Source organism: Sparus aurata, chromosome 6 (assembly GCF_900880675.1).
Source record: "Sparus aurata chromosome 6, fSpaAur1.1, whole genome shotgun sequence".
In the NCBI taxonomy this organism is placed as follows: Eukaryota; Metazoa; Chordata; class Actinopteri; order Spariformes; family Sparidae; genus Sparus; species Sparus aurata.
Window position 1 is genome coordinate 25,111,605 of NC_044192.1, and position 15,997 is coordinate 25,127,601.

General features: G+C 43.6%; 1 protein-coding gene across 7 annotated transcripts in view; it reads right to left on the bottom strand.

Annotated features, from left to right (window-relative positions):
* The window catches only part of LOC115582977 (calmodulin-binding transcription activator 1-like), a 57,940-nt gene extending 42,429 nt beyond the window's left edge, over positions 1-15,511 (bottom strand). For 6 of the 7 annotated variants that reach the window (XM_030419277.1, XM_030419279.1, XM_030419275.1 and 3 more), the window contains exons 1-3: positions 15,391-15,511; positions 12,972-13,067; positions 6,924-7,027 (exon numbers count right to left, since the gene is read on the bottom strand). In XM_030419277.1, the coding sequence (XP_030275137.1) occupies positions 6,924-7,027; positions 12,972-13,067; positions 15,391-15,415 (225 nt within the window). In that variant the 5' untranslated portion in view covers positions 15,416-15,511. Of the gene's footprint in view, positions 1-6,923; positions 7,028-12,971; positions 13,068-13,161; positions 13,304-15,390 lie in introns of those variants that run through there. The other variant, XM_030419280.1, reaches the window with a different exon arrangement.
* Between the last annotated feature and the right edge of the window lie 486 nt (positions 15,512-15,997).

Below are 15,997 nucleotides of genomic sequence, written 5' to 3' on the forward strand. Positions count from 1 at the left end.
TTTACTGATTATCAAGTCAGAATTTATGGTATAGGGAAAATGTCTGGCTGATATGTTTTCAGAAAGGCTTGGCTGAGTGGTCTGAGAGATTTTAAATATATCCACAAAACATGTAATATAAAGGAAGAGCTGTCGGAGCAGCTCCCGCCCACTGTTGCTGGTGGACAACTCCATAACTCTTACACAACAATGATGCTGTATCAATCATCATGCCCCACTCATGCCGTCTCAGGTGTCCACAGATATGCTCAGTGCATACTGATCCTATGAATTCACAGTCAAGTATTGGTAAATTATTGAGTAAGCATCAGCACATGAGTATGAGTAAAACTGTGGCCATCAGTGTAGCACTCCTTATGTGTTTTAGACCAGCAGCCCATAGAAATACATACCAAGACTTGTGAGAATGACTCCCAGATATTTTTATATTTTTCTTAAGTATTTCTGCATATTTATTTACATCAAACTCAAGAGGACAAGCCGAAACTGCATGAAAAAAAGGTGTTTTACTGAACCTACCTTCGTAAAACATGAGCAGAGAGCATGAAATATGTATTGACTTCAGAAATCCTGAACTAGGCATATTCCTTTATAAGTCTCTAAGCTCCAACAGTTATGATTAAGTCAGAAAACGCTAAAGAAAAACTTCAGTCAAAATCAATAGGGTTCCAGCACCTGTGGTGCTTGATTTACGGTGTGATGTTTTGTTGACATCTAACTGTTATTTGGGGATGTAAACATGCAAAATTGCTTTGCGCTGCGGTAAAATATCTTTGACTCCTAAGCGTGAGTGAGGGAAAGTTATCCAAGTCAAATAAAGTTATAAAGTTATCTAGACAGAGCTCTACACATGCAATACAAGCACTCAAAGTAGGAGTACAAGGACTATTTGTGTGTGTTTGTGAGCACATGCACACAAATACACATTTTAATGCCTTATCTGTCTCCAATGAATTAAATCTAATTTACACAGACTCAGACTCCAGACTCCGATATTACAGAGGATCTATGTGGGGACATTTAAGGATACAAAAAGTATTGTCTCTACTGCACAGCCTGGATTCTTATTACAGCAGACACTGCTGGTCATTCAGTTCTTTTTGGTCGGGCTTGGAATCTACCAGGAAGTTAAAACACAAAGACACACTCAAATGCACAAACACACACGCGCAGGCACACATAAACGAACTCAGGCACGTACACAACACCCCCACACTCACAGTCACACATTCCCACTGTTTAATATATTTCTGTGTCTCCAGTTAACAATATTTTGTGTCAAATTATAGTGGGCAAGATAAATAGTGGGTCTGTGCGACACGGAGAAAATAGAACAGGAGGAAAATGTGGGGCTGGAGAGGAGAGGAGAGGAGAGGGGAGGAGAGGAGAGGAGAGGAGAGGAGAGGAGAGGAAACACTTACTCCTATCTCAGACACCTGGCTTTCCCTGACTAGACTTGTAAAAGCTGGGTAATCTCAGCCCCTCAGTGAACTTGTGCGTGGTGAAATATCTCCATTGAAATGCCGACAATCTGTGAGGCATCTATGCGTGAACATGTCCAATTTATCATGTGCGTGCTCATTTGCCAATGAAAAGCTGGCTGGGTACTTACATGTATCAACAAGGAAATTACATTCACGAGTAGAATGAATCTAATTAATTCTTTGCATTGCTGCACATTTGGTACAAATTGACGGTTCGGTCATCAGGACAGTATGGATGTCTGGAGCGGAAATGGAAGTCACAACAGTCACAAAATGACGTTGGGTGTTAATTGGGCTACACTTGGCTCACAGAGAGATGAGAGATAGACAAAGAGGAGGAGAAAAAGAGAGAAGGAGGGAGAGAGAGCCTGGAGGACTAATTAGTGATTATAACTTGGCGCTCTCCAAACATAAAATATCTCTCAACCCAAAAGACAGAGGAATGATTAAAGATAAAAGAATAGGAATCAAATATAAGGAGCTGTGAAACACCCCTCTGGTACTGTGAGTGTGCATGTCTGTGTGTGTATGCATGTGTGCAAGCATGTGTGTGCACGTTCGAGTGTGTGTTGGCTTCTTTGCCCCCTCATTAAACTATGCTTTACTCTGGTAAACGGCAACAGCACAGAGCTCAATGTCAACTGGAGAGGTTACAGCCATAGGCAGGCTCTGGGACACACACACACACACACACACACACACACACACACACACACACACACTGGCAGTCATACACCAAGACTCTCACGAACACGTTAGTGAACAAATGCATGAACGGCATACCCATTTCAATTTTAAAATGAAACTTTCAGTAACTTTCTAAAGGCGTGTTACTTTTGTCTTTGTTCTAACGCAGCAGACAAAATGGAGAGTGTCAGCCGCTGCTGGCCCTGTGCCAGTGTGAGCTGGACATTAGCAATTCACACATCAAATTCATAAATCAAGGGCAGCCTTCACCAACGTATAAATGGAACATTGAGGCCTGCTGCTGGCTGTCTGCTAACTGTATTGCACTGGGTTTTCAGAATGGATCCATAGTATTTTTTCCACGTAGTCTGGTAGTTGACATTTAACATCATCCCTCCTGTGTAACCTATTTTCCAGACAATTCTTCTCATATTTTACCTATAGGAATAAAAAAAGGAAGCATCTCTATGAAGAAATGTTGGAATACAATGCATGCATATTTAATTCAATGTATCTATTTAATGGTTCACAAACAACAATAATGGCATGAATAATAAATTAAACATGCACACACTCAGAGACAGAGACACTCAAACACACATGCAGAGAGCTTTGTTTGGACTAGAAACTGACGCGGCAGCATACACAGGTGAGTGTGAGTGGGTTCCTGCCATTTTTACCTGAGATTTAGAGCTTTTGCCCTTCACCGATTATTTTCTTTTTTTTGTGTCCGTCGTACATGTTTGGCATTGCAAGTAGCCTATGTCACATCTCTCTCATCACCTTTGATGTACCGAACAATCACGAACAGTGCTTGTGTCACAAATGCATCGATCATACCATTAGCAAGAATATGCATATGCACACGCGCGCACACGCAATCTGTTACCATGGCAACACTTACCCTTGATGCACGAACACACGCACAGAGGAGGCAGATGTGCCAGTGGTCTAAAATGTATATGCTGCGTTTTGATCTGCTTCTCATTCAAGCAATCATGTTAGTGTCATGCAGCGGCACAACGAGACATGAGCGTGTGTGAACTGTCAACTAGCTGCCTTAACACCGCACAGCGACCAATACATCACTGCATGACGACAGCGGAGTTCTGCAATAAAACACTGCATGTTTCGTATAATATTATTTCATATCATTAATACCAAAATAATGCAATCCTTTAACACTCTTTGCAGCCGCACAGTTGAGCGACATGTGGAGCCGATTCACATGTAGAAGCATTGTGGCACAGACAGCTGTCGTCTGTGTGATGTACTAAAGTCTGCACCGACCCATTTGACAGTTGCATCATTTGAATCATAGTGGGGGGGTTGCTCTGAAGAACAAGCCTTTAAAATGCACATTAGATCATGCAACGATGTGCACATTTCGCAGTGTGTGAGTGCATGTTTCATTGTTTTAATTTGAGCTTTTGAAAGGGAATTTTACTGTTTTTATCTCAGTATGGCTTTTTAAAATATGAGTCATATGTCAAGGTTCCCCACATGAGTAATTATATCTTTTCATAAGCTGGAGTCCTAGGATCAGACTCTGTAGTTTGTCTTTGTCTACATAAGAAAAAGTTTGATAACCTCCTTATTTTAGTGCTCTGTAGAATTTGTTGAAACAACAAGTCATTCCTGATGGGTGGATAAAACAGACTCTACCATCAGTCTGTCCACCTGAGTGTGGTTTGTTATCTAAAACTAGTCTATAGTCTATTACCATGGACAGATACACATACACCCCCAATCTATTATTGAACAAAAGGCTCACGCCTCCGCTCAGCCCTTCAGGGAGGAATCTATCCCTCCATCCCAGAATAATTTCACACATCAGTAGATACACAAAAGAGAGAGAGAGGGAGGACAAGAGGGGAGGAGGAGAGGAGAGGACAGAGAAGAAGAGGAGAAGGAGGATGAGGAGTGCACGGGGTAAAAATGTATGGGGTCACAGCTCAGTGCTCGTGGGAGGCCAAGGTGTCGGGGGGAGCCATGCGTAACAAAACAGAGATCAGAGGATCATGTGCAATCGCGCACACACGTGCATGAAAACAAATACACACACACACACATGCCAAGAAAAAGGTGAGAATAAGGACATATTAGATGAAGACTTGTAAAGATTGGGTCGGACTTAATCAGAGGCTTCCATATCCAAACACAGAATGGTAATCTCTTTATCTGTCACTCTCTCTTCATTCTCTCAAACACACACACACACACACACACACAGTAAGCATAATCCTAATTCTACATGCAGACATGTATAAACAGCATGCAGAAACCCAGCACCCAAACAAGGAGGATGACGAAACACAAAACCAATTCCTGGTTTCCTTTTGCGTAAGCGCATGGAAATTAAAAATTCTACAGATACCTGCAAAAGCACACACGTACACAGAAGCGCTACACACTAAATAATTACTGGCTGTTTTTAACCCACCATTTGTCGATAACACATTGCCACACTTCATGAGGAACATCTAGACCAGAACTGTTTTATATTTAAACACACACACAGATGCACACAAACTGAGGGAATGCGACTGAATAAATTCATTGAAAGCTTCGAATTCGACAGCCGACTAGTCTGTAAATCCAATGTATAAAACTATATTACACTACAATATATGCTGGACATACAGATCCCACATGTAATATTTGATGGCCAGTGATGATTTCAATTCTCAATCTGCTGGTTATGAAACTAAACTTCTTGCAATGTCTGCAATACAGACAGAAATCAACAAACACAGAAAAAATCAATTCTTTTGTTGCTGCAGCTACAAAATAATCGACCGCAATAATCTGGAGCTGGGCACGTCCCTAACAGACACACTTGCACACGTACGCAGAAGGCAAAAACACATACACAGACTGAAATACATACATGCACTACAGCATACACATAGCTCCCCCTATGAAAGCAGCGAGCGAGTGAGAGAAGCAGCAGACACAATGGAGTGTTTAAGTATGCAGGAAACTTTATGCCTGGGTGGAAGAGGAGCTTTGAAGGAATTCGCCGAGGGACACCCAACCTCCCCCTGAACTGAGCCTGCACCTCCTCATCAGAGAGAGAGAGCCATGGAGAGAGAGAAAGAGAGAGAGAGAAGGGGGGGATGAAAGATAAAGATAGAGAGTACTCGATTGTGAGTTGGAAGGGAGACTGATGGAGAGAAAGAGGGAGACAGGGCAGGAGAGGGGGCAGCAACAAGGTGCTTTGGTCTGGTCCCTGCGCCTGGTGCACAATTGCTCTTGGCTGGACAGATGTGTGGAAGTCCCTAACCAGCAGCGGTCACGTTGTTCTGAACCGTATACACACACACACACACACACACACACACACACACACACACACACACACACACACACACACACACACACACACACACACTGCCTATTCATATGAGCGCACTGTTCAGTAGGCGCCGTGCTTAACTCCCAGTATGACCTTCATTGAGATGGATTGCATGAAAAATGTAATGACTTTCCTGAGAGAAAAACCACAGGCCAAATCAGCTTTGCATTGCATAATAATGCTGGACTCGGTAATCAATAACACAAACACACAAACACACATCCATAATGGAGAGCACAGCCTGCACATGGAGAAAATGTCTCAGCAGAGGCCAACCACATCACAATGGATGGAGCAAACCACCAGTGGAGAGCTGTGCAATGCATAAACAAGGAGCTGTTGACGATAAATGCCTGCATCCATTTTCACCCATCAAACACTTCCCTAAGCTAACAGCTTAAGTCTGGAACAACATGCAACTCTGAAAAGCTTTTCACACCCCACATGTTTAGCTCAGGGTTATCTTTGGCCCTGAGTAAAGACTTGTCCCAACGTAATTTGGCCTCATTTTACATTGTACCACTTGGCCAACAGCGCTATTTAAGTTATCTATTGTTCATGCTGCTAAATATGATGCTAATTTTGGCCCAGAGCAGGGCAAACTCAGCCCTATATTACTAAGTGGTAGCCATGAGTTCATGTGAAACCCTCAACAGTTGAAGCGTACTAAAGTTCTACAATGCGGTTACATTGAGGAAAGTGCAAAAAGCCCTTAAGTTACTTTGACTTAACTCGCTTTTATGATCAAATCCTCTGGGTGCATGATCACTGCTTTTGTTGTTTATACCTCACAGACAGCTTTTCATTTTTCCCTCTATTTTTTTGTTTTGGAGGACAACATTAGAAAACGTAACTAGAGCATCAATTTCACACACACCACAAAGCAGAGAAAAGCACCCATGAGCAGAAACGTGCCACGCATTTAACAGCTTTCTATAGTTGCATAGCAACAACGTTAGGTTCAGATAACAATCTTGATCCGACTGACCATAGGGCTTTTGAACCCAGTAACAATCAGCAGTGGAAACATTCAATCTGTAGCCTCATTTCTTGTTTCATAGCCTGTAAGCCCTATATAGTTTTAGACCCAGGAGCCCCTGATTCCGATGCTTTAACCCAGAGTTGTTTGGATTACAAAACGAAATAGGCAGCAGCACCCCAAATGGAAAGTACAGTCCGTGGGATTTCTTAGCTGTGAGCTCATGTTGCTGTTTCCTTTTTTATTTCTTGGTGTCACAGTTTTTAGGGTCCCATAATGAAAAGCTGCCATTGTGTTTGTTTACCTTCCCTTCATCTCTCAATGTGACATTAGCTAGAGATGAGTCACCAGCGAAAAACACTGAGTGCGTCTCACTGTCACGGATATTTCCCTCTTGCGTGTGTCTCATTCTCACCTCGTTGGTGTTCCAGCGATGGCGCTCCTTGGGCAGGGAGGAACATTTCGGCAGACACTCTAGCAGCTTCTTAGGAAGGTAGATCTTCAACTGGCCGGGCTCATCTGAAGCGGAAGGGGAGTTGGGGGAGGAGGAGGGGGGTTGAAGATAAAGGAAGATAAATGAGGGATAAGTAGGAAGAGAAGAGAAATTTCTCATCAGACACAGACACATTGTGAGAGGAGAATACCAAAACGCAGCATCTCTGGGATCTGGATGAATAAAATCATAACAAACTCGTACTGTGCTGCATTTCAAATGGCTTGATGTGGCCTTAAGCGAGTGAATTTGCACACACATTTGTTCAGGCCTATGACAGACATAAGCTTAATTAATTTTCTTAAAAGAAATTTTGATAAATTCTGTATAAGATCTGTGATAACTCTCTGGGATTTCTGATCCATCAGCTTGATACTTTGTATGACCCAGTATGTTGTTCCTGATCAATAAAACAGGAGAAAGTCAGCAAATTGCGCACCCACTATGTTTGCCATTTCCACGTCATTTTTATGCAAGTGTCTCATTGAATCTTATACACTCACGGGTGATTCACAGTGATGTAGACAAGTAAGGTTGATAATCTATTCACTCAAGGTCCAGTATACAAACAATAGTTAAGTGTGCAGTGCGCAGAGGGAGTGGCAGTGCACTTATTTTTGGACATCAGGTGGAGGTGCACAGCGCACCTGGGGCCCACCCGGAAACAGATTTGGATTAAGAAGAATCCATTATCATACATTATCAGTGCATTTGGGGCTGGTAACAGTCATGGCCAATCACATGGGCATCTCTTATCCCCTGTAAAAGCAATGCACTCCCCACTGTGTTATTCAGACAGTTTGGTAATGGAGCAGAGACTCCAACTAGCTCCTCCTGAGAGGAAACTAATATTCTTGTACAGGAGGTGTAGAGACACAATTGCAAATATACAGCAGCCCAAATGTTTCTCCAGCAAGGTGATGTTTAGTTTGAAGTTTCAGTTATGTTTCTGGATATAGTGAAGGTCCTGGGAGCTCCATGTTTCTGGGGATGTTCTATTTTTTCTGATTCTCAGGAAATCCCATAAAAAAGACTCAGATTGTCAATGAATTGATCCCACTAACAACTACTGTCTGTGTATCCACAGCCTAATACAGCTTATTCCTCTCTGCCATGGACTACTGTTGTCCAAAACCTCCAAATTAGTTTTGCACATCAGTGAGCCACACCGTTACACTGGGTGACACATCCTTTATTACGTGACATGAACATGAGTAGGAGTTTATTTTGAGTGAGTCCCACATACACCGTCCTGCTGCCGTAAAGAACACCAAATCCATGGCTCAAAATAGTCTCCAACAAATGCACTATTTAGTCCTGTTTACATAACATTTGATAAAAACTCCTGTACTCTGCTGTTTTTTGCGAAAAGTTTAGCATTTTTGTGACCCATGTTTCAAGATTTAATACAGTGATGTACTGAAGCGGTGAGAGAGGGACTAACACAGTGTTGATTTTGGTCTTTTCATTAATTTGCTGGCAATGACATACAAAGAAGAAGAAGAAGAAGAAGAAGAAGAAGAAGAAAAAAAAAGAAGAAAAAGAAGAAGAAGAAGAAGTATCTTTATCAACCTCATACAATCATATAATGTACAAGGTAGTGAAAGAGGTACTCTGTATTTAACCCATCCTGTGGGAGCAGCGGGCGGCCAACATACAGCACTCCAGACTCTAAGCCAGTGCCTTGGTCAGTACCTTAACCTAATTCAAATTGTTTTTTTGGTGGGGAAACTAGGAAACCCAAGCATACATCCAACAGTCGGAGATGCACCAGTCAACTTTTTTTTTCAAGGTCGGATCTCATTGCAATTTACCTGAAATTGGGTATCTATCAAAACCAATTTGCATATCAAATTCAAAAATACTTTTTGTTGAAAATCATTATTATTATTATAATTATAATCATCATCATCATTATTTTTGTTTGTATCATGTTTAAAGTTACATTTAAGTAGGAGGGCAAATGTTTTGAATACCTGAACAAATGAAGTGCACAGCAAACACTTATAAACTACTTGTGACCAGATGTCTATACATGACTTCAAAACGAATTACAGTATTTCAGTGTGTGCTATGAGAAATTGACAAAAAAGCAGTCAGACTATAGAATCTCAATCAGTACATGGATCGAAGACATCAGTATCGGCACAGAAACTGCAACAATGGATCCATAACTATTAAACTAATAGACATCTATTTTGATAATCAAATCAGTTTTAGTTATTCCCGAAGAGAAAAAGGCAAAATTCTCGGATTTAACCTTCTTCAATTCTTTACACCTCTATGAAAGTAAACTAATGTCTTTGTGTTGTGGACAAAACCAGACATTTGGAGACGTAGTCTTGGGCTTTGGGAAACACTGATCAACATTTATTTTCCCCATTTTCTGACATTTCATAGACAAGCAACTAACTGATTAATCAAGAAAATAATGAAAGACTAATCAACAATGGAAATAATCACTAGTTGCAACAATAATCAGCACCAGCTATTGATCGGTCCAACTCTAATGACAAATATATTGCCTGGCTAATTATCTGTCTGTGTACTACGGCATCAGACAAGAAAGAAAGAAAGACATGCCTAACAGGGGTTTGTGTTGTTTTGAGAGAGCTACAAGAGTGTACCACCACCAAAACTACATGGTGCTGCTGGATAACCAGTGACACTGTCCCTACTGCTTCTCTTCTCCCGCTGCTGTGTGCGGCAAACCACCAAAAAAACCGAACAGGTGCGGATGAGGAAAAACCCCACTGCGCCTAAGGAAAATACCACTTCACCAGCGCATAGCGTCCACACAGAGATAGAGCCCCTGGTGTGTGTGTGTTCCTGTTTGTGAGTGTGTGCCCAACGGGTGTGCCGCTTAGAAGTCAAAGAGAGCAAGCACTCAAAGGTTATTGATAAGCATTTGAGTAGAGGGCGTCCATTCATGACTCCCCTGGGAAGATGGGAATTATACTCTACCTGAGGGCAGACGACAGAGCGAGAGAAAAACAGAGATAGGTGGGGTGGGAGGGTCAGCGCGGAAGACAGAGAGACGCAGGGAGACAATGAGCCAGAGAGAGACAGTTAATGAAGAAAAAAAAATAAATTTAGGGGGAGAGAAAAGGAGAAGATTTAGAAAATAAGAAATTTACAAGGACAAGATATGGAACAAAGTAACACAAAGACACAAAGAGAGACAAGTAGTGTAGCAGGACCTGAGTGGGGTCTATGTGTGTGTGCTCATGTGAGTATGTAGGTGTCTGAGCATGTGTGTGTCAGGGGGAAGAGTGTTCAGGCACGTATGCTCCCCCTAATCAATTATGCATTTATTAATAGAAGGCCTGAGAAGACAAAATTTCAAACAGCTGAACGGTGCAGCGGCTTAGTTAAACAGCTGAATGGTGCAGCTTAGTTAAAGCCTAATTTCTTTTTTAGCAGCACTCCAGCCTCTCTGCTATGAATGCCAATCAGCGTTTAAACCCCACCCCTCCTGGCTATAACCCCCTCCCCTCCCCCTGCTGTTCTGAAGAATTCTCATCAGAGCCTCGCCTTTGAAATGTACCAGAACCACCACATCAAACAAGCCTATTGCACATGCGTAGGCACACACACAAACACCCGCACACACGCGCGCATGCACGCTCATACATGCAAACAGACATACACAAGCAGCGCCTGCCGATCAAAGAACACACATCACAGTATTTGTCCCAGAGTGGCGTTTTTTCGCCGGTGACCTTGGTCCCGAAATCCCTTTCAAAGCACACCTTCACCGACACGAGCGTCATCTTAACCCGTCCTCACATTTACTCTCCCTGCTGACGAGGAATGGAAGACCAACTTTGCAGATTTGCTGAATGCTGATGAGCCTTTTACACCCCAAAGGGTTGTATCTTGTATTTCTAACAATCCCGAACCAGAGAATGCGTCCCTGTTTTTAAAAATTCAGCCTGGGTACTGTGGCAATAGTCTTTTCCATCTGTTCCAAATGGCTCTCAGTGGAGCTGTACTATGGTGTGACACAGGGCAAAAACTTATTTTTTGTTTCCATCTACCCAGGAAAAAGAACCATCCTGGGACACTGGGAAAGGACATCTAAATATGGAAATCCAGTGCTGTTCACATTTATATTTGTATCTGAAACAATAAAACAGTTTCAATACCTGCACTGCTTCATGCGCGTCCCTCAGCAGTAAGCCTCAAAAACATAGATCACTCACTCACTTGCTAATCTAGTAAAAAAAAAAAAAAAAAAAAAAGTCTAAAAGAGTGACAAAGCCTGAATGTTAATGTGGAAGTACTGGCTCATTAAGTCATACTGAGGTATACTGTACGTGCTAAAAAGTAAAAATGTTCGACCAAAGTGAAACATTGCTTTGGTAGCCTATCAAATGCCATAATTTAGACTGGAATCACACAGAAGAGAGCGGCCTCCGACTGATGAATATTTTACCTCATAAAACTGTCATCTCCATATTTAACACAGAAACAAGCCAATGCCCTTGTGAGATGGCTGTCAGTTAATTATAAAACTCTCCTCAGTAAAGAGAGAGAAAAATGCTCCAAATGCAACTCTTAACTCTCCCCCCACTGATATTAGGAGGCGTCAGGGGAAATTTTCACATTTTCCCCCTTTTTCGGGATGAAATTAATGTGACAGAAAGAAAGGCTCATTGCACAGCAGCTAGATAGAGAGAGATTGGGGGGGGGGGGGGGGAGAGCCAGGGCAGGGAGAAGAAGAAAGGGGGGAGCATAGCATGGGATGAGCGAGAGTGCAGGAAGAGGGAGGGAGAGGCGAGAGAAAGAGGGAGAGAGCAGGGGGGGCGGAGGGGTGGGGGGTAGAGAGATGGGCATGCATGCTAATTTTATCATTCTGCTGATAAACTTTTCCTCCAGTAATCCTCCAGCTGGGACGTGAGAACAGATAGGAGACAGGGATCGGCTCGGGAAGTCTCAGCTCATATTAAACAGCCATCCCAAACAGAACTCTCTGTTCTATTCAATTCTATTCTATTCAATGCTTTTCTTTTCCATTGTTTTTTCAGATTTTCTCTTAATTCCTTATTTGTTATTTTGTGACAGTCTCGTTTTCTCTCGTCTCCGTTAACTAAATAAAAGGGTCTGGTGCAGGTATAAAGCCATCTGCTCCTTTTGAAATGAAAAAGGGGCTGGTGTGTTTGTGTGTCTGTGTCTTTTGACATACCTTCCCCCACTTTACCCATAACCCCCACCTACACCACCACCCACACTAAGCAGCATGTCTGTCTACTCCTCCTCACATCTGTTTATTTTCCTCCGATTTGTCCCCCCTAACCCACACACACACACACACACACACACAGTCACACATATACTACACAGAGGTAGAGACATTCATCTGCGTCACGTCCTCTAAAATCAATAACCAATCAAAGCAATCATTGCCTTTATAGTCCCTCTGACACACACCATGGCAATCATACACATGCCAGGGACACACTCGCATTCAAACACGACCATGCGGCGACCCCAGATTACACACTCCATCTCACTTCTAGTTTAACCAGGCCCATTGAGGATTATAGATACATAATGCCATGTGTACAGATTAGGTATGACAATAAACTACTGATAGCCAAAGTAAGCTCTGCCTTCTCTATGGCTATGTATGTGTGTGTGTGTGTTTGTGTGTGTGTGTGTGTGTGTGTGTGTGTGCCCACTAATACTGTACTGGCATGCATGAATAAACATGATGTGTAACAGAACTGAATAGGAATGACGTCTCAGCAGAGAGTGTGTGTTTGTTTAGTGTGTTACTGCGAGTGTGTGTATGTAAGTGTGATCTGTTACACAGTAGATGAGAAGGAGCCCTCAGTTCCCGCATCACATCATTCTGCCAGAAGGCTTTTATACTTGCTCCCAGAGTCACCCTGTGCTACAGACAAATGCGTTTGCACACGCACGCATGCACAAACAGTGTGAAGAGAGTGTTTGTGTGTCTCTTACTGTTGGCGTCAGTGTCGTCACTCTTGGGAGGGGCGTGTCCTGTGTAACCGACAGCAATCCTGACCATTCGCTCTGGATTTCTTATCTTCTTCAGTCCTACAAATGAAGGAGAAAAAAAGGGAGAAAGAAGAGACGGACATATTTAGGAGACGCTCCAGACTTTGGTTTCCTTGGCAGTCACACACCTCACCTCATTCTTCCTCCTCTAAAGCCCAGAAACAAAAGTCCAACTGATATGCATGTTGGCTGATCCATTTTCTGATCCACTAACTTGCATCCATTGTGTCCCCTGATCGATTGGCCACAGTAGATACACTGCCTCCATGTGTGTGACTAACTTGTGCCCGGCTTTAGTTTCTCTTCTCTCTCATCATTTCTCTGTTTCCCTGACCACTGTTGCTATGATACAAAGTAGACCAACCAGCGCAGAGGGAGATGGTCTTCCATGCTATATGGTGGATGTTGTTCTCATGCCCACTAGTGTACTCACGCACATCTGCCAGGGATTGGAGTGAGTGGATGGCTGTCTCCTGCCTCCGTTGCCCCTGTGATTCATTTGGCTTTCATTCAGTGTGGTTGAGGCCCGTGAATTATTGCGTCCTGTCTACACCTAACACCGAGGGGGCAATGGACGAAAACCCTTCATGCTGTGACTGTGTAAGTCTGTTTGCGTGTGTGTGTAGGTACAGTTCAGTCAGGGCCGGGGGATGGTTTTATATTTATGTGGTACAGTGCCTGCTGATCAGCCAATGGGCCATCTGTCTCATCTTCAGTTCTAGTCTTTTCACGCAACGGGACTCTCAACCCACGGCCTTCCCTTTGCCTCTGGCTACACTCCGCATGCTTGCATGCACGCTCGTTTAAGTGTGTGTCTGACTTTCAGTACGCCTGAGATTCACAATGTTTGATACTACTTGTGTGGTTCAAGTTTTTCAAAAATTACGCGTAACAGTTAAATTGCGATGTCTCATGTCCTGCTTAAGTGAAATGGAGATCCAGGGGTTTTTGTGTGTTTTGTCACCGCCAGACTTTTTCCCCTTTTTTTTTTCTTTTCTCCCCACATGATTGCAGTGTACCTGTACTGTTTCCGGACTGCTATACATGTTTATATTCTAAAGCAATAAAAAGTTGTTCACAAAAAAAAAAAAAGAAAAATTACGCGTAACAGAATTAATGCTCAGCAGCCCACCCTAGTGGAGAGAGATTAAGGACTCCTGCCATTTTCAGAATCACTGTGCTATGGAAACAATCAGAAGACTCATTAAAATCAATAATAAAACTGACGTCTACGGCATGTTGTTTTAGCTCTTAAGTTGCTGTGGAACTGCGTGTCATTTAAAACAACACATTCAGCTGCTGCGTTTAATGGCTTATGGATGTGTTATATCAGTACATTGAACAGGCAAGAAAAGAGAGTGATTCTTAGAGTGGACTAACAATACGGGGGTGTTTATAAACAAATGTCAAACACACTGAGTAAGGGATAAGGTTTTCATTAGCCGATGACTTGAGATGGAGATGATATTGCCATGGTGATTTTGATCATACCTTAAATAATTCATGAATGAATGGATAACAGTCTGAACAGTGTGTGTGTGTGTGTGTGTGTGTGTGTGTGTGACAGTAATGACCCTAACAGTTTCGCTGAGGAAGTAAAAATGTATCCTGGATTTATACATAATATGACCTAAAACTGACACATATACACTCCACCCCCACCCCCCCTGCCCAAATGCAGCCCGATTCTCACCTTCACTGTCTTAGCAACCATTAGCACACATCAACACTAAATGAACACAAACATAAACACGCACACGCATACATACACGCGCGCGCGCGCACACACACACACACACACACACACCAACGTTGGACTGTGACTGAATAAATGCTCAGCTGGTCTGAGAGGTTTCATGTCAGTCCGGAAAGGCAATCTATGATTCGAGGGTCTATTTTATGTTTATAGAGAGAGACAGAGGCAGATAAACACACACCCGCGCACACACAAGAACGCACGCACACACACACACAGCATCAGAATTCCTTCAGCGCGAACCACTCTCATCCTCTCTCATCCCCATCCCTTTTATGCTAAACGTTTAAAAGGCACTCATAAACCAGCAACTCAGGGGAAACGCTGGCAAGCATCGGACGGTGAAAAACTACCCCCATCCCGACTCACTGAGAGCCGACCGACAGGACAACTCTCCTTCCGTTATTTATTTGCTGTCGGTTAACCGTGATCCACACAGTCGCTGTTTCAGCACCAGCGTCCGTGTTTTCGGGACGGACTAGAAGAAAGGGAAAGCCCTGCCGTTAACTCGCTCCCCCTCTAAGCCTCCGTCCCTTCATCGCCTCGTCCGAACCCCGAACCGAGGGACTCTGCCACCTCAAATAAAAACCGTTATTTCTCTCTTACCTTCCGGCTTGTTTTCGGCAGCCATTTCCCCTCCGCCGCGCGCCTCATCCCTCCTCCTCCTCCTCTTCCTCCTCCTCCTCCTCCTCGACTCGACCTAGTGGTGGTGGAGGTGGTGGTGGGGGGCGGGGGGGGACCACGCGCGTGCACAGAGAGGACAGCTCAAGGAGGGGGGCGGGGCTCAGAAGAAGGGGTGGCGGGGCGAGCCTGCCGCGTTCAGGGACGCGATTGGACCAGGCGGCGAAGATTGACAGCGGGGATCCGTGATGGTGACTCGCGGAATTCTCCATCCCTCCGTTTATTCCCGCTGGCCCCGCCTCCTAACGTACACGCGCACTTTTCCTCGCTCCCTCGCTCTCTCTCTCTCTCCTTTCACGTCACTGAACGACGTCTGTATTCGAGGACACCTTGACAGCCTCCCACAGCATCATCATCATGCTCATCATCGTCTTCTCCCTCTCTCTCTCTCTCTCTCTCTCTCTCTCACACACACACACACACACCGTAGGCCTACACACACGTAGGCTATGCATTACACACACATACTAACGCGCTCATTTCTTCACATGCAGTGGACTGTTGAGAGAACGCGATGTAAGGTCGCGACGCG